The 26,646-nt window shown below is 43.0% G+C and overlaps 1 protein-coding gene across 1 annotated transcript in view; it reads right to left on the bottom strand.

The window, feature by feature from the left end:
- Nucleotides 1-21,522: 21,522 nt before the first annotated feature.
- The window catches only part of LOC113987753 (LIM domain containing preferred translocation partner in lipoma), a 322,953-nt gene continuing 317,829 nt past the window's right edge, over nt 21,523-26,646 (bottom strand). Inside the window, exon 14 of the mRNA XM_039378007.1 lies at nt 21,523-25,858. Within this exon, the coding sequence (XP_039233941.1) occupies nt 25,730-25,858 (129 nt within the window). The 3' untranslated portion in view covers nt 21,523-25,729. The remainder of the gene's footprint in view (nt 25,859-26,646) is intronic.

Genomic DNA, 26,646 nt, shown 5'->3' on the forward strand with positions numbered 1-26,646 from the left:
TTGCAGAAAGGAGGGAGCACCTCCTCCCCAGGAGGAGCTGTGTGGGGGCGTACACAGAGTCTCAATTTTCCAGCAAAGTCGTCCTGATCCTCCTTGTCTGGCTCGTGTCCTTCCACAGCAGATGCTCCACTATGGAGAGGAGTCCACATCACAGCACACTGTGCTTGATGCTGCACGAACCCAGAGTGCAGAGCCCTGGCCCAATGCACCTGCCATTCTGCTGCCCAGCAGAGCTGTTTCAGTCAGCAGGGAGGGCACAGATGTGCAAACAGGAAAAGTCTGCCAGAGGCATCTCAGTGTCTGGTACAATGCTGAGAAGATTTAAGTTGGTACAATTACAGTGTAAGTATTTCTACTATTATCAATGCCAGAAGAAGCATTTGAGCCCTTATCAGGGTAAATAGTAGCAGGGTAGGTGACTGCTAAGTTCATGCTACTGACCCTTTCCCCACAGATCTGCCCTGGAGCAGAAATCGTGGCAGTAAACAAGCATCAAGACCAACACATATAAAGACAGAGAAATGTTCCAGCCCTATTTATGGAGCAGGGTGAGCCAGGCAAGCACCAGCTGGACCCTCCACATGAATAGGGAGGTTGTCCTGAGTAGGGAAGTCATCCCAAAAGCTGAGACTTTTTGTTGTTTTAGGACACTAGCAAAGGCCTTGCTTCTGTCTCAATTGGCTCCTGAATTTACCAACTCACAGAAACCATCAGGCAGTATTTGTGCAATAACTGCAGCCAGTCCAGGCTCAGTTTCTTACCTTTTAAAATCATCCCGAGATCCACTGTCCACGGGAAGAAGCAACCCAGGTCAAGCACAGTTCATTAGTCCAGTGTGGGCAGAGCAGGAAACTAAAAGCTTAAAGTGCATCACGGAGGGCTTAACTTTGGCCCTATCTCTAAAAGTTTCAACTAATAAGCACTGGAAAAAAAAATAAGCACAACTAGTTAAGCACTGAAAAGATTGCCTAGGTCTGTATCCTTGAATGCTTTCAAGAACAAGACAGAGGCAAACATCTGTCTGGGCGAGCTTGGGTCCAGCCCGTCCTATCTTGTGGTAGGGTGTGGACTAGATGATCTCCTGTTATGCATCAGCCGTTCCCATCTCAGTTTCCAGGTGTTTGTTCAGCTTCCCTCTGTCACGTGCTGTCCCCTCGCTGTGTGTTCACAGGATGTGTGGCACATGCTGAGCCTGATGCTGAGCAAGTTGGTCTGACTTCTGAAATCATATTTTCCTTGAAATTAGGATGAGTTCTGAGATATACATAAATGTATAGAATAGCAGAGAATATTTATTAGGGTCGAAATTAACATTGATTGATTTGATTTTTCCTGATTAGGTAATTATGAGAACTAAAGGAGTAATCACCTTTTCGACGAGGAAATGAAACAATCATCCAAGCTAGACAAGTCCTGAGTTTCTAATTTGAGCAGGGGAAAAAAAAAGCTACAGGTGAAGATCAAAGAGCAGTATTTATGCCACGTTATCTCTCACCCTTCAAGCAGACATGGGCTGGGACTTTTCCCACCATGCTCATCTCAGTTTTATCCATGTGTATGCTTTGGGAGATTGAGGGAGGAGAGACACAAGGTTTAGCCCAGGGACTAAAGCAATGCAAGGTGCAGATCTTGGCTTACTTCACACCTAGAGGAGGAAGAAGCCTTCCTACCACTCTCCACCTCAGCAGAAGCATGGCCAGATCTGTCAAGTCACTGACGGCTGAACGTGAGGCTCACGGGAGCAGGTCCTGCCTTGCTCCCCTTTCTGGAACTGGCTCTCATACATCTGCAGCCCATCAGGGCCTCTCCCCCAGAGGTGATCCCTGGTGCCAAACTCACTCACTGGATGTTTGGGATATCTCCAGGGCTCACATCTTAGTGCTCCAGGATTTCTTCCCCAGTCAGCAACGTGGGAAAAGGCCACCAAGTGCAGACTTAAGCGTGACATCCCACGTTCAGCAATAGCAACAGCCTTGTGTACGGCTTGGACACCCATACAAGTGCCACGACTCCTTGCCCCTGTTCCCACCTGTATTGTAATGGAAACCAGGATGAAGGGACGCTCTAGAAAGCCAGTTACCATCAGTCCCTTAAAAACAAAACAAACAAAGGCCTTTTCTCAGTTGCAGTGGCATGAATGGAGCTTAGTCCCCTGGCCCCTCCAGGATGTGGCTGAGATATATCAGGGAAGAGCAGCTGTCAGCATGGATGTGTCTAAAATTAGCTCAAAGAGAAGGTTTCCTCCATTTATTTATTTATTTGCTCCTTAAAAGGCCCCTTCTTATTAGATGCAAATTCAGCACAAAAGCTTCAAGATGGTACAAAGGCTCTGCTAATATTTTTCAATTACACTGAGAGAGAGGTCACAGCATTTCTGTGTTTGAACTTCTGCTTGGGATAGAGGCTATAGTGATGCAGTGACTCTCTGGCTGCAGGAATGTATTTGGAAGAGCTGTACCATACACAGCAGGTTCAGCTGGTGAGCTGGTGTGCTGCAGAGCAGTGCGTCATTTATTTGGTGTTATAGGTGCCCCAGGAAGGAATCATGGAGAATGGGTTTCTAACTTTAATTTATCTCCTTTCAGATATACACACACCCCCTTCCAACAGGTTTCTTATTATACATTATGGCATTATCTGCTTTCATCTCTTTTCCAGCTTTTCCCTACCATTCATCTCTCCCACCTTCTGGTAACTTCAGGATTCCCTCACCAACTTCACTCCCTCAAACTGGAGGGGAAAGAAGGAAATGGAAAAATCTTAAAGATACTAGATTCCAGCAAGATTTTGTCAGAGAGAATTCCCTCAATAAGGCCTTTTGTAAACAAAAGACTGGAGAAAGAATTCAATCCTTCTGAGCAAAGAATCCGCATGTGGCATAGCTCCATAGGAAAGCAGGCTTGATCATTTCTGCTGCTCAAGGGACCAGCTGTTAATTATAGAACTCAAAAAACTTCATCTCATCACCTCTGTTTGGCTCATGACACGGGGACTGAAATGGGAATACTCATACAGACATTTAGAAGTACCGCAAAATAATAAAAAATAATTATATGGAAAAAAACCAACTTGAAATTTCTTTTAATGTACCTAGTCCATCGATATATCTCAGAAAAATATCATAATATTTCTGTGTGCATACTCCTGGAATGGGCCTTGCAGGACACCAGTATCTGCCTTCAAATTCTTTCTGACATCTTGCTCCACAGTGACCCACAGCCACTCAGGAGCTGTTTCCTGAGGCTGCTGTGTTTGTGCTGACTTGCTGCTCTCTCAGCTGCCTTCTCTTGCTGCCTTTCATTTTCTACTCTGGTTATCATTTTTTTGAGGTGAGGAAATTGTTGTCACCATTGCAGTAAGGCACAAGGCAAGCCTCAGGCAGGGGGTTTCTAATGCAACGTGAAAAGCTGATTAATGAAGTGGGCAGTAAGTACCAACAGCACTGGGGATCACCCCTGCACACAGTCGTGCTATAATACAATATAGTCTGGTGTAGCCTGGTCATCCTGTACCCTCTGTCTACTGAGTCTATAAGTATTTGGACCCAAGTTTTTGCTTTATACAAGCATAGGAGGCCATTTACTACGGACCTGTGCTAACAGAGCATAACTAACAGGTGGGCTGGAGAACTGACTCTGATCAGACCCTTCCATCTAGAGCCAGTCTCGATATTCAAGGTCCAGTAGCAAAGTTTCCAAACTGTAGCTTCAGTTTTTTCTGATCTACCAAGTGAATTGGATGAGCATGTAAGCTGGACCCTGAGGACCTTATGGCTTTTTAATGAGAAGGTGAGACCTATTTACACTCTGCATAAGCTTTTCCCTTGAGACAGCAATCTTGCTCAGGGCTAAAGGCCTGCTTGAGCTACCTTATCCTCTTCTCTAGGAAAGTACATCAGAGAGCAGAAAGTCAAGCATCTCACGATATGTCTGGCTTACAAAAATTATCCCCCCTGCCCCATATCGCTCATCCGTCTGCTCTGATGGCATCAGTGTTGCTCTGAACAGCACTGCAAGTAGTGCTGATTGCAGAGCAGCAGCAGGAAGATGGGAATCATCAAAGCAACTCAGCCAAAGCCCTGTAATTAATTAGTTAGAAAAGCATCTTGGCGTTATTAGAGAGGCCTCAGCAGAGGAAGCGACACCTCCGTTCTAACAGACTCACCTTCCGCCAGAGCTGCTGCTGTGATTTTTGACATTGTGCTGGTGTAAACAGAAATTAGAAGTCAGTGTGACAGGGAGAGGAGCCACTGGCAGGCTGTGCCCTTGGCCAGCACTGTGCTGTGTGCTGGGAGGTTTCTGTGCTCTGCTCATAGGCAGAAATCAGATCCTGGAAAAGGCTCAGGTAGGGATGATTGCTGCTTAACCAGGAAGACCCTGATTTTTGCTGTGATTAAAAGCCAACCCAGATTTCCCAGGGTACTTAACAGAAAGCTGTCTATCCAGGTGTTTGTGATTATAAACAGCCAAGCATACACAATGATGCCACCCAAGATTCCAGAAACTGGTGTCTCCTGGGATCTAGACACATGCAGGATGCTGCTGTCCCTGGCAAACACGCACAGGCTGCCTGCATGGAGAACTGGGCCATGATCAGAACTGCATATTCATGGCATGCAAATGTTAAGCTACTGCAAACTCCCACAGCTGTCATCAGCACACAGTACCATGGCCATGAGCCCCAGAGATGGAACAACATCCTATGGGGAGCAGCAGGATGCTGCAAGATCTGTGTGTTGCTGAAAATAACACCATCAAAAGGAAGATGGAAACAAAAGACTAAAATAGTCAGGATTGCTTTAAGGACTCTTAGTGTCCTTTGGGGAAGAAGGCCAGGCAATGCGGTGGTACATGGGGCGAGGAAGCACTGGCTCTCCCACTGACCTGCTGTCATACCTTTGGCAACTCTTTTTTTTCCCATGTGCTAATTTTGCTCTTTCCCCACTTGGTACTGTCAGCCTCTAGGAATTCATAAGTCTTGAGTTGGGCCTCTAAATGCCATGATTTTGGCTTAAGAATCAAGAGCTGTAAGCATACACATATGAATTATGTGCCTTTTTGAGTGGCCTTGTGGTTTCTGACACTTTAGGGATCATATTTCCAACTGAGTGGGTCAGATTTTTTTTATTATGATTATTATTATTTTAAATGAAAGCCAAGAATTTCACATAAACACAGGGCTCTGGCAGCTTGAGTTGGCAGCGCTGCCCACTCTTCATGTGTCCTGCCTACTTAGACAGGGAGCGTCCGAGGCATGGGCTGTCACTGGCCATGTCTGCACAGTATCAAGAAAAACCTCCCTAGTCTCAGTTGGCTGCCTGTACTTCCCCAGGACAACAGACAAAACCCTGCCATTCCCCAGATGTTTGCAGTGGGGGCAGTAGGTGGGATAAGGCCCCTGAGTTTGGCCTGGATTAGAGCACAGGTGACCAATGGACTGGAAGTGACCCAAGAACAGGCTCCCGAGGGAGATTTTTGGTACATCCCTGCTGTTGCAGTCTTGCCAAGGTGCTTCAAGTGCTCTTCAAGGCAGCAGAGAACTAAACACTGAAAACTTGTCAGTGCATGCATTTCCTGTTCTCTTCGCTGAATTTCAGACAAGGTCTCTGGCATGTTCTGGGCAGAGGTTTGAGAGGAAGACTGTACTTAGCTGAACTGCCTTGCTCATCCTATGATGTTGAACAACTCAAATCCCTCATGTTTTACCTTGCAGATGTGTGGATGCACCATGGGAAGCTCCCTATCTATGAAGCTGTCACCAGCTCTGCAATAACAAAAGGCATGTCTTTGGCTCTCAGCTCTGAAGCTAATCTCTTTACATTCTGAAGTGAAGACGTTCTCTGAATAAATGGACAAACTGAGATCTTCAAATGAACAACACATTCTTCCTCAGGTCAACTTTGCAGAGAAAGCAAATACTTCAGGAGAGTATGGTTACTGCTCATAGCTCTCTGGAGCCAGCCTGCAAACTCCTCTGCGGTGGCTGTAAATCTGATGGTGGTTCAGTTTAAGGACCTCGCAGATGCTATTTCAAACTGATATAATGTACCATAAATGGGATTGAAAGCACCCATCTATAGCAGACAAAGCCTTTGTGGTTCATTCAAACACCGAGGAAACCGACCATTGTATATATATGCAGTTGGGATTCATCCAAAAGTGAGTGGTAGCCAAAAGAATTTACACATTCCCTGGCTGGGGAACATGTTGATTTCAGAAGGCAGCAAAGGTAACACAAGGATACAGGGAGACTCCCTTGCCTGGCATTTAGTATTTGAACCTCATCCTTTGATTCACCATGAGAGGGAAGAGTCCCAGGAGCACCCACCACATAAGATATTCCTCATTTAGAGGCACAAGGCATTTGGTCTCCATGTGATGGGAAGAAAATAGAAGCTGGTCTCAGAGTCTCAGGCTGAACTTTAGGGGGGTTCTGTCTAGCTAAAGCAATATATCAATTAATACTGCAATCAGCTTGTGGCAGGCATTTCTATAACGCACTGCAGAGAACAAAATGGGTCCAGAAAGGCTTTGGGGTGCAATTCATCAGCTCTCAGTACCAGGTGATAGCCCCAGTAGAGGTTAAAGGCACACAAGTAACTCCAAATGCACACTATGGCAAGAGGAGCCTGTCTCCAAAATGTGAGACCATGTCTAATTAATGGGGTCAGGGAAGGGTCCCCTGGGGCAGATGGCCACATCAGGGGTACATGGGGCATCCTGGGAAGCTGTGCTCCTGATGGCACTCCCACATGGGCCACAGAATGAGAGGGATGCGTGGTCTGCTCCTGCCTGGCAGTTTCTGTGCAAAATGGGGCCAATTTGCTGGGAAGCTTCCCACTCCCAAGGAGGGAAGAGGTGGGCCGCGAGTTTAACAAACATTTTGGTATTTGGAAGTCATTCCCAGCTCTCGTTTAACACACAGACTGCATTTCCCGTTGCTAACTGGCAGCAAAGAGCTCATCAACATTTAAATAAGAGGCTTGTTAATGCCAGCGTGAGGCAGGTTTGCATGCCAAGGCTGGCTAAGGTTTCGTGCCAAGGATTTTCTAAGAGAGAATTTCTCTAGGAAACTCCTTTAAAAAGAAGAATTCACTTCTGGTTAAAGAGAGCGAGGGCTTCATTTGAAGAGGTGCTGAGCTGGTTAAGTCAAATGGATGGTGCAAGAGCTGAAAGCCTGTGAAAATCAGACTCCAGCTTTTAAATCAATTAATTAGCTGAAGAATGGCATGTGGTGTTTTGCAACTGATTATGCTTTCTGCAATGCAATAACTGAAGGGAAAAAAGGCTACACATAACCTCTTCCATCAGTGCCACTGACTTGCCCATCGATGCTAAATATACTCAGGTGAGGCTTTAAATGCACCTGTTACCTGAGTGTGGGAGTATTATCTTCTACAAATGCACCTTAGTGCAGGGGGGATGTGCAATATTTGGCTCTGTTTCTAGACCTCAAATGAGTCCTGTAAATTACAAAGAATTTTTACTCCGGGACTTTGTTTTGAGCCTTCTATATGGAGACTGAGCCCCCACCTCAGAGCCAATGAAGAGGGAGGGTGCCGGTTTTGGCAAAGCTAGAGAGTCCTGTACTATATGTCTATATAGCTGGGTTTATTGCCTTTCCTTGTTCTGTCATAGAACAGGAGTAATGTCCATGGTGTCGGAATATGCACATGGTAATTGGCTTTCGCTGTAATTAAATGCCTCGGTGCCAGTGTTTAATCAGCCGCCAAAGCCGTTTATTGCCTCATATATGGCTGCACCATGAGCATTACCCCTTAATTAGTTGCTGAAATAGTGATGATTTAGCAGCGTCTTTATATTTATACTTTAAGACAGCAGATTCAGTCCAACACCAACAATAGATAAAAAAGCAGACCATTCTGCTGTGCAATGATTTGGGCTTATTTATTTTTCCTTACCTTGTGGAAAGCAGTGTCATGTGTATCTCCTGGTGACACCACACTGGAGGTGGTTCAGCACTTGGAAAGCAGTTGCGATGTCTCTGCTCCGCTCCAGGGCTGATCTTGTGTATTTTAAGTGGATTCAGTATCAATATAACATTGTCCCCAAAAACTCGCAGCAGCAAAAGGAGCGCAGGCTTCACGTCCTCTGACTCACTATTACCAGGACTGCCTGGATCTGGTCTGGCAGACCAGAGGCAGAGAGCTCCCAGTCTTCCTCACAAGAACTCCTGGGAGAAGGGAGCTCCTTTGTGTCACCAGAGTGGCACTTTGTCTTGTGTGACCCTGGGAGGTTGTGACAGGTGACACTGACAGCCCCATCCAAACTCCTCTTCCCCTCTTTCCCTGCTTGTTTTTGTAGCAGCGGTGGTGCTGTGTTATGCAGCCACTTGCCATTTTGTGGGGAATACAGCAGTGAAAGGGCCCACTCAATGTCCATGTATCTTCTCCAATTTCAGTTGTCTGAAAGGAAGAGGTCTGGTCTGATCTTTCAGAGCTCCTTGACAGTTAATGGCACAAGAGAGACATCTCCAGAAAACAGTTCACCCTGCCATGAAGAAGCTGTCAAAGGTGTTGAAGGAATGGCCCTTTGGAAGTGTCCATCTCTCACAGAGGGAGCCCTGCAGCTTACTTGCACTGGCTCTTCTCTTCCAAACTATCATTCCAAACCCTGCCCAGAACACCAATACTGCCTGCTAAGACCAGCTCTGGGGACAGATTCCTCAGCCTTCCAGGTTTATTTCCAGCTTTGAAAACCCCTGAGGAAGCCCCTGAAATCTTCTCAAAATTGACTAAAAAGCAAAAGTCATCCTTGCTCAGTAATAAAACTCCATTTGTGGCACAGTAGTAGTCACACAGCAAGTTAGCACAGATATAAACACCCTAGACCCACCTTTTTTCAAATCAGGTGGTTAAATCTACAGTAGCCACAGCTGGAAACAGCCACTGCACCAGGAAAATGGAGCTGTACGACTGCTTCTTCATTTGACCAACTGCTTCTTCATGCCACCAACAGAGCAACCTCTGGGGCTGACAAATAGTCTACACTACCTCCATCCCACACTCATCCCCGAGACGGCTCCCCTTGGCATCTGGGTTTTAGTACGCTTCACTCCCAAAGCTTTCATTGTCTTCAAAGGATTCTTGTAGTCTTTGATTGCAAGAAAAGCTGCGCCAAACTATCGAATTAATAGTTCCCCCACCCTTGGCCCTCGCCTCTGGCCCTTGGCCTGCTAATGCATTTTGATTTGCATGTGGACAACATATCCCTGGAACTTTTCCACCGTAACAAGTTTAGGAAAAAGTACCTTGTGCTATAAAGGAAGTAATAATATCGAGTTTGGAAAACTATATAGCAGTTTGAATAGACTTGAAAGCCCACACCATCACACTCCCTTTACTGCCAAGACAAAGCCTGTCAGACTCCTGTGTCCTGTAGGAACAAGCTGCAGAGCTTGTCCTTTCCTGAGGGAGAACACAGGCCCTTCCTAAAGTCCCCTGGGGAAAGGGAGGAGGAACTGGGAGTGAAACTGCTGCCTGTGCCTCCTTCCATGGCTAACAAAGCATCCCCTGACAATATATAACCTACTAAAGAAGTCCTTCATGTTCCCTGGCGGTGGAAAAGTAAGGATAGGATTTAATTTGCAGCCAAGAATATTTAGTTTGGACAGTAGGAAAGACTGTCCAAAGGTGAAGACAGCACCGCTGTGGAGTGGACTGCCAAGGGAGGTTGTGGGACCTCTATCCGCAGATGTCTTCAAGGCCACACTAGATAAAATTTTCTTGGGAGTGGCAAACGGGGAATGGGTTTAGCTGTACTGTGTGCCTTGTGATCTTTCTACAACTCTGAAAGACTGTTCAAAGGTAATCACTTTTGCTGATAAGGGAGGACAGTATTCATCTCATTTAACCCTTAAAGACACAAACCAAACCTGTCTCAGAGGCTCACCTAAAGAAAAGTTGACAGACCTTCTCCACTGACTGGAGGGCCACCTTGGATAACAAAGCTGGTTTCCAGGCTGGTAGAGTTCAAGATGAATCCTACCTTGAACACAGTCTGTGCAGCAGGAGATTTCTCAGAGAAAAGGGCTTTTATAAAAAGGTCCAAGGATAGAAAGGGTAGAAAAACAGTGGCTATAAGCAGAGTGCAGATATTTAGCATGTATTTTTGGAAAAGCTTACCGGGATACACTGGATTCCCCATCACTTGAAGCATTTCGGTCAGGGAAAATGTTTGGTGACGGTTTGGTGCTGCGTCAGGGTCTCTGACTGGAGAGGTGAAGGTCAGGCTCTGTGCTGATCAGTGATATTTTTGAAGCAGAATGGACTAGACTGGGAACAATCCTGATTAGTTACTGCAATGACAGCCTAGAAATAACTTTCTAGAAGAGACAGGCTTTGCTAACCAGACTTCTTTCTACTCTCCCCATAATAGTTTGAACAATGTTCCTCCATTCAGCTGCAAAGGAAGGTGCTTGGCTCTGCTGTCAATCAATCACTACGCAAATTTGAGAACACTTGTAGGCAACTGTCCCATATAATCAGATTACTGCATGATTTAGGAATGGAGTGTTCTTCACTGCAAAGGCACACATTTTTAGGAACAGTGCAAAATTTGTCAAAAGATGGCCAGTACAACAGGGGGTGGCCTCTTTTGAGACACATTTCTGGCATCCTTACTTCACCCAACAGCGAAACAGGCTCTTGAATTGAGTACGTTGAGGAGCCACACAATAAAATTTTGAACCTAAAAAAAGAGAGAGAGATATGGAGGATATGAAGTATAATTGCAGGTGGAGGTTGGGAGACAGTTAAATACCATTCAACTTGAAAAAATAATTTCACACACTAGCAAACAAAAATGAAATTTATAAGGAGTTTATTGGATTGGTAAAATGTAATAAAAAAGCATTTGTGATACTTCTTCTGCAAAGAAAAAAGGCATCTGGCCATTTTGCATATTTATTTTCCCTTACAAAACATTTGAAAAGCATAACTGATAAAAAGGATAACAACTGAAAGAGCAGAGCAAGAGGAAAATACATCTCAATATAATTGGATAATGCATAATAAAAATACAGAAAACACATGCTTAAAATAGCTTTCATTCTCTTACTGTAAAAAGTCATTTTAAGTGTTGAATAAAAAATATATGCCGGTTGCTCTGAAAATTGCAGTTTAGAAGAGGTAACTAGCCGAGAACAAAATATATATATCTATATATATTTATAAATATAGAAAATGTGTATATGCTGCATCTGTCCTCAGAACAAATTGGAATAAATGATTTTTAATTCATGCACACAAGTTACCAGAGAAAAAACTTCATTTATTGCCTAGCAGATCAATCCTGTAAGGTGCTGATTGCATTTCCTGAGTGCCCTCAAAGCCCTACAGAAGAAGCCAGTGAGGGAGACAAGTGGCCTGATGGGTTCAATGACAAGGGAGACTACTCAGCAGCTCACAGGAGGTGCACTCAGCAACTCACAGGATTCAGGAAAATTCCAATGGCAGCAGGATTAGGCCCCTCACAGACTTGGGTAGTGCTTTTGCTCAGCAAGGAGTAAAGCTCTGGTACCCCCAAGCTCTGACAGACAGGAGACCAGTCCTAAAATCTCAAGTAATGTTACTTCATTAGGATCTGAGGGCATAGAGTGTGCAGCAGCAGGCATTCCTCATATAGGGAATGCTTCCTTGTGCCCCCTCCTTGCCCAGATAACTAGGCTAGAGATTCACATTTAAAAGGAAGATGCTTCCCATACCACTGAGAGCCTCTGTCTGCTGATGCAGGACAAGGAGAAGCGTGGCCAGTCACGCTCCCCTCTCAATTGCAACAAAGGCCACAACGCAAAACCTTCTCCATCTCAAGGGCTACGCCAACAACTACCATAAAGCTGAAACACCATTCAAACCTGGCCTAGCCACCCACTGTGATTTACTGCACATCCAATAAAGATCACTGCTGGTGAACCCTCAAGCAGACAGGTCTTCAACTGGCAGGGATAGGTCAAAGCATAGCAGCTATGTAGGACAAATACGTTCCTGGGGGCACTTCCTCCTTGCAGTCTGAAAGAGCTAAGTCAATCTCCCAGCCTTTGAGGGTGTCTCCATGGGGCACTTAGCCAAGAAGAATCCCTCTGGAATGACCTGTGTGTGGTTCAGACCCCCTTGTATCAGCCCACAGGTAAAGCCAGTGTGAGAGATTGGGCTCTGACACATGAAGAACCTCTGCTCTTTGTTCTGGGCTGGAAAGTGTCGTTACTAGAACTACAGAATTAGTACTCCAGGTCTCTCATTTGACTCACTGGAGGGAAGGCACTGGAAGCTGCTCTCCAGTCTCTCTGACAGTACAAGCTGTAGCACAGGAAAGTAAAGGACCTTTAAGGAAGTTGAAGTCTCACTAAGGGAGATCCTTTCTAGCAAGACCATGAGAGAAAGTCCAAGCATTATTTTGCTCTGCCCATACCTCTACCAATACTCATTTCTCACTCTCCAGAGGGACAACAGAGGAGGTCACAGGGGTGCAGTACGGAGCATCAAAACATCAAATCTTTCCCTTTTCTGCATTTTTAATACACCTTGAATTTCCAATATACCTTGCATTTCCTCTCTGATCACAGCAGGGAAAAGTTTGCTAAACATGATTTTGAGGATTGAAAGTAAGAGCATATCAGCCTTTTTAATACAGTAGCACCAATCAAACACCCAGCCTTTGGTTCACCTTGAAATTTTCTCTTTTAATATTATTTAAAAAATGAATGATGGAGAGCTTATAAGAGACAATATTAAGTGAATAAATTCTGCAGATATGAATGACTCTAGAGTTCTGATAAGACAGAGATATTTGAGGAGATATACCTAAGTACCTCTGCTACAGAACAGTTGCCTACGAGACAACAGGGTGTGTTAAGCAAGATGACAAGACATGCTGATGGGATAGACCATTGCTTTGTTTATCCCAATACAGAACAGATGCTCAACATTAACCTCTTGTTTCTCTTCTCCATCATCCTCCTAGTTTCCATCCCTGCTCAGCACTAGGGCTGTTTCTCTGCTGCCCATAAAGGAGCACGGCAGGTCTCTGAAAAGGCACACATTGAAGCAATTGAAATACATTTTTTGTAAAGGCAGCTCTGTCAGTAACCTATTCGTCACCTTGCTGCTTGTTCTGCCGAGATGCTTAGCTACTTAAGCATTAGGCACATTAGAAATACTACTTTTTAAGTGGATAAAGCAAAGAACTAGATCAGACTCTGGAGACAAGGCACAAAATGTCCATTTGCCAAACTGAAATGGCTTTCCAGCCCACACAGAGCTGTCAGTAAAGCACTGGCAGATGCAAAAAAAAGTTCCCCAGTTCTGTATTTTCAATGGGCACCACCTCAACACGGTTGAAACGCAAACTACAACCTCCGGCTGTGCATTTCAGTGCAAACTGCTCTTATCTCATACAGCCCTGAATGAAACATTAGCACAAAGGCAGCCTAATTGGAACAGGATCTTCTCCTTCTCTGCAAATCCTCATCATTGCACACAGTCCCATAGCTAATGGCAGGGAGAAAACAGCTGATTCTGGCAAAATACTTGCACTAGGAAGGCAGGATCAAGGCCTAGGCTGGATGCAGACTCACCATGGGGAGCAGTGCTGGCCATGGAGAGGATGAGGTGGACCTTGCTCTGTTAGCAGGCTTTCCTCACTCCCATGCTGCAGCAGTGTGGAAAGCTGTAGCGAGTGCTGCAGAGGAGATGCTGGGCTCTGCTCTAGTTTAGGGAACACTTCAGAGTGTGTAATTTTTCTCCTTGGCCACCACCAAGGAAGAATATAAAAGCAACACAAAACTACACTGAATGGTCATCTCCCTTTCATTTTGAAATCTAAGCACTTCCCCCACTGAAGGCATTCCTCCCATGTAGGATTCCAATTCTGAAAACTCCTCTATATCAGAACTGGAAGATATTCTGATCACATTTTCTGGTTCTAAATTCTAGGTAAGCTTTCCTAGACAGAGCTCCTAACTTTTCACTCAGTGCCCAAACCAAAGTGGCTCCAAAGCCCATGGGGACCAAGGCAAGACTAAGACTCAACAAATGACAAGTAAAAATGATACCATTGAAAAGCACGTGGTCCTGATTACCAAAAATGCTGAATAAGCAAAGTTTCTATGGAACAGAATTAGCAGGAGATGTAGGAACAGCCATTAAAAAAGTATCAGAGCAATTCTGCCCTTTATGTTTTGCCACATTTATTATTTTCACCTCTCTCTTCTCACAGATGAAATGGGGCAGGCCAGTTCTTTTTCCTATTCAAGTTGGCTTTGCTCTCCAGGCTGTCATGCTGCTGGCACAGACCTGCGGAGACAGAACTTCCCGCATTCTAGGGGAATGCTGAACTGGAGCTGTTTTTTAAACATTAAACTATTCCTGCTCACCACACACTCTGCTTCCAAAAATAAAACAAGCATCCAAGTCTTTAAACAAGCAGAAGGACCCTTCAAAGTCTCAAAAAATGTTTTAAACCTGGGGCAGGAGGGATGGGAACGGGAATACGTTTTCCTACTAATGGGAAACAATGAAACTGATGTTTCTGTATATGAAATGCTGGGTAATAACAAATCAGAGGTCTGTTGCTGAGCCTGTTCTGTCAGCCAGCCCTTGTGAGAAAAAGACAGCAAGAAAGCATTTCTCCTTTGCACTGATGAACTTAAAATGAAAGCAGGGGCAATACATGGGAAGGAAGAGGGTAGACAGGTACACGGCATGAAAATTATTTGCCTGGAGCGACCACAGAAGTAGGCAGAAAAACGGCAAATATAATCTGTCTCCTTATTCCCTTAGCCCTGGTTCCTAAAACTAGTTTGGGAATGAACTGGGGGAAGGGGAGGAAGGAGCAGCAATTTGAACACAGCAGATGCTCCAGTTAAACCATATCTTCCCAAAGAGGAACCGAGGGTGGGGGCAGGGGAGATGGCTATTATTAATGTCCTTCCGTATATAGCAAAGCAGACATCCTGCATAATGGCAACACAATACATCAATAATAGCCCAAGAATAGCTTCCTACCGGTTTTTTCCCCCTGACAGTTAGAAACATAAAGAGAAAAATCAAGCTGCTGAGATAAATAGCTGAGTCTCCACCCCCACCTCAAATTGCCTTGGCATATTTTAAGAGATAAATGGTTCTATGAGAAATTTAAATAGCTTTCTCTTTTCTTTTTTGGCAGCTGCAGGAACTGGGTCAGGTGTAGAAATTATTAATTTCGAAGCCTGAAAAACCCATGTTTGAAACTAAGTTTTTTTTTTCCTTTAAAGTATCAACTTTCTTAGAAGCAGAGTTACAAAAAATTAAAAAATAATTGAGGAGTTTTTTTTAAACAGAAGTCAGGCTAAAAATAATGAAATAACAGTGCAAGCTGCAGAAAAGGGACAATTTGCGTAACACTTTAATGGACACTAAAAGTATCCATAGTGGATTGTTAATTTTTTTTTGGCATAGAGTACAGTATTTGCCCAATGGCTTTCACTCCTCTTAATCAAACCTAGCACTGAGAGTCTGCCTTGAAGAAAAAGACTGGGTAGCACCATTCTGTAGCTTTACCCTAACTTTAGTGCACGTTTCCAAAGAGACAGGAGATTACTGCCAAAGTGACCAGCATCAAACACTTCCACTTCCATGAGGAGACTGTTTACTGCTTACTTCCAGATCTCAGGACTGACACCCCATCAAGTTCATCTGCTTGAGGCTGTGCTCACTGGTGCTCAGAGCTGGTGAACTTGGTACTGAACCACATGTAAATCACTGCCTTCCCCCTCCAACTCAAGTTACTCTTGCTTTACACATTGATACCAGGGTTTCTAACCCAGCTTCTCTGCATGATGCCAAAAGCCATCTCCCTCCTCATGTCATATGGGGAAGGATCTCTTTGCAATGATAAAATCTTGAATCTTATAGAGAAAAAAGGTCAAATCCTGTAGAAACTGCTTTGAGCAAAGAAATGCTGTTAAATTCCCTCACAGGAGAGTACACTAGTTAAGACCTGTAACAGGTTCAAATTTCCAGTCCTACAAAGACTCTGAGATCTTGAAAGATACCCAGTTGGCACACAGCCTGCCTCCACTGCTGCATGGCTGGCAAAATCCCCCCCGCTCCTCATGCTCTGTTCCCTGTCCCAAATCAGACGGATACCTGAGAAGGAGGAGGATTCCCTCGTTTATACTCACTGCACCTCCACAGGGCTCACAGCTCGTGCTCTCCTTCCCTTAGTGACCAATCAAAAATTTAAAAGGTGACAAAGACCAAGATGTAAATAGAACTGTAGTGCCTAGAAAGTCAGAGCACAGATAGTATCAGAAGACAGACTGTAATTACAGGCCCTGCTACTTATTACATAGGCCAGTTGGGCCACATGAGCCTTCGGTGGAAACTTCCTGTGCAATTAATAAAGGAGAAACAGAATACTTTTGCAATCACTTCTCTAGCTTTCACTGTGGGGGTCCAATCCTGCCATCCTGGATTAGCTCTAATCATAGACAATCTTTCTCTGCATAAACTGAAGGCATCTGTTCTGTAAGACTAAAAAAAAAAAAAAAAAAATAAAGAAAAAAGGACAAAACCCTCATTGCAAACCTACACCATGCAATCAAGAAGGAAAGGAAACCGATCCTTCCTGATCCCCCCCAGATCGTAATCTGACAATGTTTTCAAGGCATCTGGCAAAAAGGAACAAGAAAGAATAATGCTATGAAATATTTAAAATCCTACTTCTGTCAAGAATACACGAGAGGGGAAAGGTGAGTTTGAAAGGCCTGCATTATTTGTAAGTTAAAACCTGAAAGCACCATCTTTTGCATAGAGGCACGAGATGCCCTTGGCCCGAGCCAGAGCGGTCCTGAGAACAAGTACCAGGCGTTGATTCAACAGGGACTGGAATGACAAAGTCAAGGTTGTGTGTGAGAAGGACCAAAGCAACTGTCCTGCAACACCATGGGATGTACCATGGGACGTCAAGGGTAAGGCAATGCACTAATGATACCGCACAGTAGCTGTGTCTTTGCAGCCCACAACTGATCCTCCTCATCTAAAGCTTGAATCAGATTTTCAAGAGCATGGGAAGTGGAGCATACCCGAGGGAGGATTTCTCCTAAAGGCACTTTTTTTACTGCTGAGACTCTCACTAAACAGACATGCAAGGAAGGGGAAACTGCCCTGTGAGATCAGAGTTGCATCAAATGATACCTTGCTTTGGTCCTGCACCCAGGATCTTGCCCTTTCCATTCTCAAATCCCAACTCCTGTGGAGGACCTCTGTAGAAAGATCTCAGCTAGGCCTGACCAATGGACTGATCCCAATCCGCATCATGAGAAGCAGGCACAGAAACAGGCTGGATGTGCCCAGGCATTGTAAGGAGGGGAGGCACCAAGCAGATCCTCGGGAGTTCTGATGCTCAGCTGAGGCTTTTCTTAGTCACATCCACCTGACTGCTGTACAGTTCCAGTAGAAACCATAACAGACTTCAGTACAGGCACTGGGCACACAAATGGAACCAAAATGGTCCTGAAACACTGAAACAAAAGACACTTTGGAACAAAACTGGCACAGCCACAATCCCCACAACGCCTGTGTAAGATAGAAAGAATCCCTAGAACGTATTTATCAAAAGCCATTTTATGCAGATTTTTCCTTCTGAATATTTAAAACATGGTGAATATTAAACTTCAGAGATTCTTAATACGTTCCAAAGCCCCACGGACCTTTGAAATGCTAGCTCATCAATATGCAACATCTAATCTTGTCAGAAAAAAAAAAAAAAGAGGGAAAAAGAAAGCTATTCATCCTTTACACACAGAGGTTACAGTGAGAATCTCAAGGAAAAAAAACCTTCCAGCATCTTATGCAATAGGTTAAATTTACTCTGGTTGGGAAAGTTTCACTTTCTGTAAGAGAAAGTGCCTGTACATGCATAGCTACTGGAAGCTTCTTCTGAAGTGTGAGGTTGAAACTGTGTAGCTGGATTACAGTAAGTAGTTTATTAAAAAAAACAAGGCTTGTGGCTTTGCATCCTGTTCCAGTCCACTGTAGTTTCAGGATCCCCTCTCCAAAGGCCAGCAGACAGAGCGCCACCTAAAAATCCATTCTAGTCCAAAATGCTGCGGTTGAAATGGCTTTGCTTGTTTATAAAGTTTAGTGTTTCGTATCGCTTGCATCTGACCTTCAGCAGAAAGAAAAGCTCAGTTAAATTGTGCAAATATGTACCAAATGGGAGCAAGGGAAAGCAGCCAAAAATGCTGCATGAGCTTTTGCAGGGCTGCAGCCTTTTAGGAGCACCAGTTAGATGAACTGGATGAGAGGCCAAATTGATTTAGGCTCCAGGCAGGAGCTTAAAACACCACGACATCCAAATTCACAAAGAAAATGTTCTGTTACTGCAACCCCAAATTTCCTGCACATGAAAACACTGTTTTCTTTCATCTTTAGGAGATGCTCGTTCTGTAATCCGACATTTAAAAATGAACAAACAAACAGGAGTCAGCTGACAAAGGATTCTTGCTGGTGAATGGAAGTAGGTCACTCTGAGTATTTAGCCTTTACAGTCTGGCTTAATATTAGTGTTGTACACAGAGCAGTAACAAAACTACACTGGAGACAGGGAAAGACTCTAATTTTGTCTTTTCTATGAAAATTAGCATTAACGTTCTGCATTAATGTGCAATGCCTCCCCAGCACTCAATATCTGGTTAATTAAAAGAAAAACCACAACCACAAAGCAAACCACACACTAAATTAAACAACAACAAAAAACCCTTACTGGTCAGCCTGCATTTAAAGACATCTCAGCATGAGTAATTGGGCAGAGAGGAATTTTCCTGAAGGAACATAAAAGAAAATGAAAGCTCTACATACAAGACCAAATAAAATCTTCTGTCTCTCACAAATGCAAATTCAGGCTGCCCTTTTACACAAACATGTTAAAGGAATAAAACTGGAGGAAAAAATAAAAAAGGATAAGCTAATAAATTCATTTATGGACAAAAAAAATATTAAAAAACAAACTATCCTTCAAACATATTTCTTCATGGTAAATCCCTGCAATCATGTGGTTCTAAATTACATGGTTAAATATGACTGAAAAAGTAAGGCACAATTTCATAATAATTTTAAAAGCAATAATTATAACAATTTTCTTTGATATCCATATGGCAGGCCACTGATACTAAGGACACACAAAACTACTTGATTAAAGATCTGAAAAAGTTTTTCCAACTACTAACTAAGACTCGCAATACCTCGGTGAAGCAAGTAACAAACCATCTTCACTGCAAAGATGAGTGCACGTTGAGGAAATGGAAAAAGTGGGTAAGAGAGTGGCTTGTGGACAAAGGGAGGCAGAGGCGGGAAGGCAGAGACACCCCAAGTGTGATGTTCCCAGGGAGGGTCTCTAACCCCTAGTAATGCAATGATAATTACAAAACCTGGGGCTTCTGTTTCTTTCCTCAGTCTCTAAAATATCCTGGTAGGTTGAAAAAAGTGGACAAATAACAAAATTTAAAAAAAAATAAAAATGTTGGAACTGAATGCTCTTGCTACTCATGATGAACTCTGTTGCTTCCACATGTACCATGAAGCCAAAGAGACCAGGGACACGTAGTCAGGAGTAAAGCCCAGTGAGGTATAAGTAGCACTACTCAATATTGCAGCCTGTATCTCTACTCAGTTATAGCCCCACAACCACTTTATGTGCATGTGCATATGCCAGAGAGTGTGGAGCTTAGTTTTTTCAGATCTCAGCAGAAAATGTTCAGGTTGAAGTAAAAGTTGTTCCCAATGTCCACCAGGAAACTTACCAAGGTAATCTTTTTTCTATTAGATTTTTAGATGCTGGATGAATGTAATAATTTCACAGGTGTAAAGTCTATTTTCTTTCAGGCTCCAAATGCCAGTCCGACAATCGACTGTTGCAAACTCAAACTTGAAATGCTGAGGAAGCCAGGTAATATTTCTAGAAATGTCTAAGGAGAAATGCCATTCCCGAGCCCAGAAAGGTATGTGGAGATGAAGTTCAATCAGTATCTCTTGATCTCCATGGCAGTTGCCATAATGTGCTTATATTCTTCAGTAATTTCAGGGGGAAAAAAAACCCAAACAAAAAACCCCAAGATAAAAACAAAGAAGAAAACTGCAATTGCCACAGAAAAAGACACTGGCGGTCCCCATAGCCAGCCACTCCACAGCTTGAAGATGGGAAAGAAAAATGAACCACACAGAAATAAAACTGTTATTTTGAGAAGAGTCACATTATTTGGATTGTTCTAACAAAGGAAATAGTGACTTCAAAATTAGCAAAACTGGTTAAAAATAGGGAAAAAATATCTCGTGAGAAGATTCAAAGCTTTTTTTTTATTTCACTAGGTCCAATATTGAATCATTTCCCAAGAAGATGTGCTTGTTTTTAAGCAAAATTTTTATCCAAAGAAGTTTTCAAAACTGTCACAGAAACTTTAAATTACCAGCAGAAGAAACCCAAGAACTACTCAAAAAAACTGAAAGAAGACATGGGGATTTGAGAAATGAAAATATTTGTTAACAATTCTGAAATTTACTTAGATAAAAATTCAGTATGATTTTAATCACAAGAGAAAAAAAAAACAAACAAAAAATGTTGTGGGTAACATTGCAAAAGAGAGAATTTCTCACTAAAAACAGTCTTTCTGATATCATGTAATTTAGTGTAAAAACTGCAACCAGCTCCAACTGGAAATAGTGTTCTTACAGCTCTCCTCATTTGTACTTTATTAACTTCTAGGCTACTGAGTAGTTCCTGCTCTCCTTCCACAACAAACACTCAGGTACCATCACTAGTGTTTACTCATGGGAATTTCACCATGGTGAGGTTCTTCAGCAGCCCTCCCTCCTGATAGCCATGACTTGCAGCACTGAAATCTGTATGAGGTGTTGTCAACCCAGCTTAGTGAACAAATTGCAAATCAACATGATGAACCAACTGTAGGAACCACATATCAACAGAAACCACTTACAAACTCAAACCCTTTCTGAGTCATTCAGCTGAAGCACCAGGTGTCTAACATTTATATCTGATGCTGATGGAGGGCAAAGACACAGAATTTCCCCCAAGAACCTTCTCCTGGGTCCTGTTATCCCTTGCCTGCCAGACTTTCTCAAATCAAAACAGCATTTATCAAACCTAAGTCATGCTTCACTAACCATGGCCAGTCAGCAGCTGTAACAGGTCCAAAGAGACTTCAGAGTGACTTGTTGCATATTCTCTTTAACAACCACCATTTCTTTTAAGACACTTTTTTTTCTCTTTCTTCTCAGGCACATTTTGCTGATAAGCAGAAAGTCAACTTAAGGCCTGTGTCTTGCGAAAGCCTCACTCCTGCCATCAGGATGAATGCTATTATGTAGAGTTCACTGTGATGAACACTTTGGTGCTTCCATACCTCTATGATTCAATCATTACCCGAGTGTTTTGCAGCCATGATAAAAATCTCAGAATTAAAATATTAAAAAAAACCAAAAAACAAACCCCCAAATTAAAGGTGCATTATCAGATACACTAAAAAAATGGTGTTGTTTTCTGTTCTTAAAAGCAATGTTCAGTGATTAAAATGACAATAAAACGAACCACATTCACAAAATAGGAGCGTTAGCCTTGGGGATATGCTTAAGGATTGGGCTGTAACCAAGGCAACCCAATCTTCTGGAGAAAGTTTAAGTAGACAGTTTTAAAGCCATCCCTCAAAGATACAGTAAACCTGGCTGTAGGGCTACTTGTGCCATATGGAAGGTGCCACAGTCACCTAACACAAAGCACTCATCTTGTAATACCTCACCCTCCTGTCATCCAAATGTTACATTCGATCAGCCACCAGCCAGGCGGCTCTCCTGCAGCGAGAGCATAAGGGTGACACAGAAGCCATTTCATATGTTCTGGGTAATTTGACAGAAATTTGACTGTGCTCACATCCTAGCCAGATCAAATCTGTATGATCAGGTGATGCAGAATCAGTCTAGTGTTAATGGCTTACGTCACACCACGCAATGGCTTTAAGTCTGTGCTTAAACTAACGCCAGAACTTAAATATTTTGCTAAATTAGAACCTGATCCTGAGGCCTGCGTGGCCACACAAATCATGGGATCAGGCCTTACTTGCCAACAAATGCTAGACAAGGACAAAGGAGCATAAGCAGAAACTGAAGAATTGAACAGAAATGTCTGTGTGATCTTCCAATTCTTTCTGAAAGGAACAGTTTGGACATTACCACAGCCACAGAAGATGTGAATTTTTGTCATGGCTAAGTCCACCTTAAGAAAAGCAAGGGCTCTTTGGCAAAAAGACTCCTTCTTTGGAACAGATAAACAGGATATATTAAAAGTATGTGATAAATATGGTGATGAAGCAATATCCCAGTGGTTCTTAATTGCAGTGCAATTGAGATACGTCCACCAGAATTTCCTAATTAAATCCTGAAGCATCAGAGGGGAGATTTCCAAACCCATGTGGGTGATGAGAGCCTCTGTGATGTACATACAATATTTTTCAAATAGATTTATAGGAATTTTAAAAGGCAAAACCACAGAAGATAAAGAAGACTGTTTCGAACACTCACTCCTTCCAACAGGCAGATGGCTTTGGTGTTTTGGGGTGAAAAAACTCCCCCATCACAGTACCTTTTCACAGATGTGTCAGCTCTAAAAACTTGCCACAGTACCTCAAATATCAACACTGCTCAATCTTTGTCAATCATATTTCATCCATGGAGTATTTAATGCTTGAAAAGTTTGACTCTTACCTCCCTGCATGCCACCCCAACTCACAACAGCACCCTAATAACAGAGATCTAGATCTAGATCTCCTGGCTGGCCCTGTGCTTTGAAATGAGCTGGAAGCCCAAACCTACATACCAGTAAGCTTTTCTGGAAAGAGAAAATAGAACTCCAAAAATCAGCAGTTTGGACCAATCTGTGACTAGTTTAATTCCCAAAATGTGTCTGGGAAATTGGAAAGAAGCTCTCTCATGCAGACGGTGGAAGACAAGAAGCCATATGACTTGCTCCAGTCCAGCCTATGGCAGAGCCATAAAAAGCCCAAAGGCTCTGGACTTGAGTCATCCTTGGTCTAAGCCACATTCTGCTGGAAGGCACAACAGCTTCTTTCCATCAATTACCCCAGTGTTATTCAGAAGAGTCTCATCAGCCACTTGATTTAACGCTAGGAAGGGTAAGGAAGATCAGAGCTAGGTTTGCTGCCTCCCAAATGGCTTATTCTGCATCTGAGTGTATCACATCCTGACTTGTGCTTGTAGAGATGCAAAATCCTCAACAAGGATACAACAGTGTTATCAGTCCCAGCACTGACCTCCTGTGTTTTAGTAGGGTTAGTTCAAACTATATTTCCTCAATATTTGCAAGCTTTTTTTGATGGGTGGTGGTGCAGACTGTGTGTAAAAAAGCGAGCTCAGAAGGATCTTACATGCCACGGGTTCAGGGAGCAGCAGCCCAGGTGGAACCTGGCATGAGCCAGGGTGCCAAAAAAATCTGTTTATGTCTGAGGCAGTAAAATTTTTGAATGCCAGGGTAGAAATCCAGTATAAAAAGGCAAACTGCTTCAGCACAGCCTCTATGCTGGTGAAGGACTTCTTTTGCTCAATGATGCCACCCTTCTACAAAGAAGGATTCATTTTAAGCTGTGAATTTTGGGAAACTTCCCTGACACTGTGGAGTTTGCCAACATATAAACCATGTAAGTAACAAGAGGTTTCAGACTGGTATTTCTGTATTTGAATTTACTGTACATAGCTGAAGCTATTGAATTTCAGTGCTCTTCCATAAAGGTTAGTGCTAAACTGAAAGGAAAGGCACCATTTGCAGGAGCTGCAGTATCACATCACAATTTTTCCTCTTTGTTTCCTGTCGTTCCAGCTCATCTAACTTTTCAGCATTAGTAGATATAATCATTCTCTACAATAGAAATCTCATATAAAGGTGAAAGCACCACATTTCTTATTGTTTTTCAGTGGGAGCATGAAAAAAATTCTTATAACTTACTCTTGAAAAGTGCCAGTTTGACACTTATATGGTCAATCAGCCTGAAACTGTTTCAGTTCTGCTTCTTAATTTAAGTGCAAAGAAAGGTATTTTCTTTGATTACATCTGCAAATAAGATATTAATGTCAATTCAGTGATATGAAAATTACTCCCTCACTATGTAATTTGCACCTTAGTTATTATGGGTTTCATGAACAAGAATATTATAGCTGCTCAGTGTGCTGTGGATTTCTAATTTTTTGATTTTTTTTTAATTAACCTAACTAAAAAAAAAACCAACCACTATTACATCAAAAAAAGATTATCTGCATCCAGTTTTTATTTACCTTGGCATATGTATTAATTCTGGACCAAAAATGAAAATGCTGCTGCTGGCCTAGCACTCTACTGCCATGAATTTCACCAGAGACAAGTTATAAGTGGCTGGGATGAAAACAGAAGAGGAAAAAAGATGCTTACTTTCTAGAATGGCATAGTGAAGGGTTTAATACCTTCTTTAGCTTTCTTAAGATAAAAACTGAACAACAGCATGTATTTAGAAGGGTCTTTTTTGCTGCTGTTGAAAAAAGATCCTTGATTTTTTTTAATGAGAACTTCAGATCATGTGTGTTAACATCAGAGAAATTAATATCATCCTAAGGCTTGAGTCAATCCCTGTTATGGTTGAAGGAAAATCCTCCCATTGCAATAACAGGAGGTGGAACAAGATTCTATTGCTTAAATGTTTACCCAGAGACCAACACTGCCAGTGGTCCCACTAGAAGGGGTGTATGACAGAGTGGTGTAAGATTTTTTTGAGCATCGCTTTGCACTGCAGTTCTATGCAGTAATTTTGGGTTTTTTTAACCACTGGGATTTTAGAAACGTATTTCCAGTGCCATGACCGGCTTATGCCTCTGGTAAATCAAAAGCATGTTGTGTGTGTGTGTGTGTGTGTGTGTGTAGTGTATAGTGTGCAAGCTCACATCTTTCTGTGATTGCTCATACATTGTGAATTGGAAGCATCACTACTGAATAAATTTATGCAATAGCAAAGTAAAATTTCATGAGTAAAAGAAAAAACCCTATTGAACTGGAAGGGAATGGAGACAAGTAAGGGCCTAAGAAATAACAAATCTGTGTCCCAGGGATACAAGGTCACACCTACACTCAGGTGCACTACAGTTGCAGTTGCACTGTTTGTGTTAATGCTGGGTCTGCTCTCACACCTAGGGCAGTGGAGCTACTTCTGCTGGTGACACAGATCCTATTAAAGGCAAAGGGAACCTCCCCATGACTTCAATGAGAGCCGGCCAGGTTCTCAAAATAACTTGGGGGAAATAACTAGCTCAGTCATCCTTCACCTTCTACCTTCATGTACTTCTTAAGAGACAGGAATCAAACACAAACATAGGCAGGACCATGTTCAGACCTCCTTCTACAGGCATGTAACTTAGCTGCTGTGACCACTTAACTCCATCAGCTGCAGATACAGCAGCTGTTCTGACTCACTGCCCTCTTGAACAGTTGTGTCTAAATTAGATGCTTGTCACGGGCAGTCTGAACATGGCCTCTCAAAGTGCCCTCTTGTTCCAAGGCCTTCCAGTTTTCCTTTTTTTTTTTTTTTTTTTAAATAGAGATTCAGACCCTAGCCTGGAAAGAAATCATGCAAAGCTTGTGCAATATCCCCCGATGGGCATCTTGGGGAGGGTCACAGTTGATACTCAGAGATCAGTGCTGGCCTTGGCAGTCAGAGCCTGGATCCGAGCAGAGTTGCAGGTCTTGCAAAGGATGTGCCCGTCCAGAGGGTAACAGCCCTGATTGTCCCCTTCAGACAGGAGGCCACCACAGTCCTAGAAAATAAGCAAACAGAAAGAGGAAAGAAAATAAGAAGGAGTAAGATTAAGCAAAGAATCTATTAGTGAAAAGAACTCTCTCCTCACACTCCACCTTGTAATGGGATCTAGCCTGAGTCAGCGTAAAGCATGAAGCTGAGGTACATGATGTCTTTCACGATTAAGCTGTTTTCTGATAAGAGACAATGCTGCAGAGAAGATGGGTTCCCAAGCTCTCTGTTGAATTTAATCCAATTGAAAGTAAAAAGAGATTACTGCCTTCACATTTTTGAGGAAGCAAAGGTCGTTTAGCATTGGAGAAACATCAAACTGAAGCACATTTTTATTAATTCAAAAGAGGATAAAAAAGAAGCATCACTGGGAAGAAAGTTTGGTACCAATATCTGACTATAGGTAATCTTCTTTGGAAGAGTTAATGCCACAAAGTTACAGATTCCATTCCAGGGGTGACAGCTAAGCAAACTCCCTGCCTGTCTCCCCTTACCAGAACAGTCACCTATGTTTGCACAATTGGCCAAAAAGGTTGTGCCTTAAAGGAGGATGTCAGATAGGCACATGGAAACCCCATTTAAATGCCCCAAAACTTCCTCCAGAGACCTCAGCCTCTAAGTTTATAAGGCTGCTAGGAAAGTTGGGAGTTATCCCTCACCATGTGATCAAACAAGTGCTTGGCCCAAGACTGCTGATGGGGCTGCAGTGAGGGATTAGAGCTCACTTAGAGGCCCTTGCCTCTTCATCATAAATCAGTGTTTGTAAACATACCTGGGAGCAAGTGGTGGAAAGAG

Source organism: Pipra filicauda, unplaced genomic scaffold, assembly GCF_003945595.2.
Source record: "Pipra filicauda isolate LSUMZ 115617 unplaced genomic scaffold, ASM394559v2 scaffold98_size3848907_pilon, whole genome shotgun sequence".
Taxonomy (NCBI): domain Eukaryota; kingdom Metazoa; phylum Chordata; class Aves; order Passeriformes; family Pipridae; genus Pipra; species Pipra filicauda.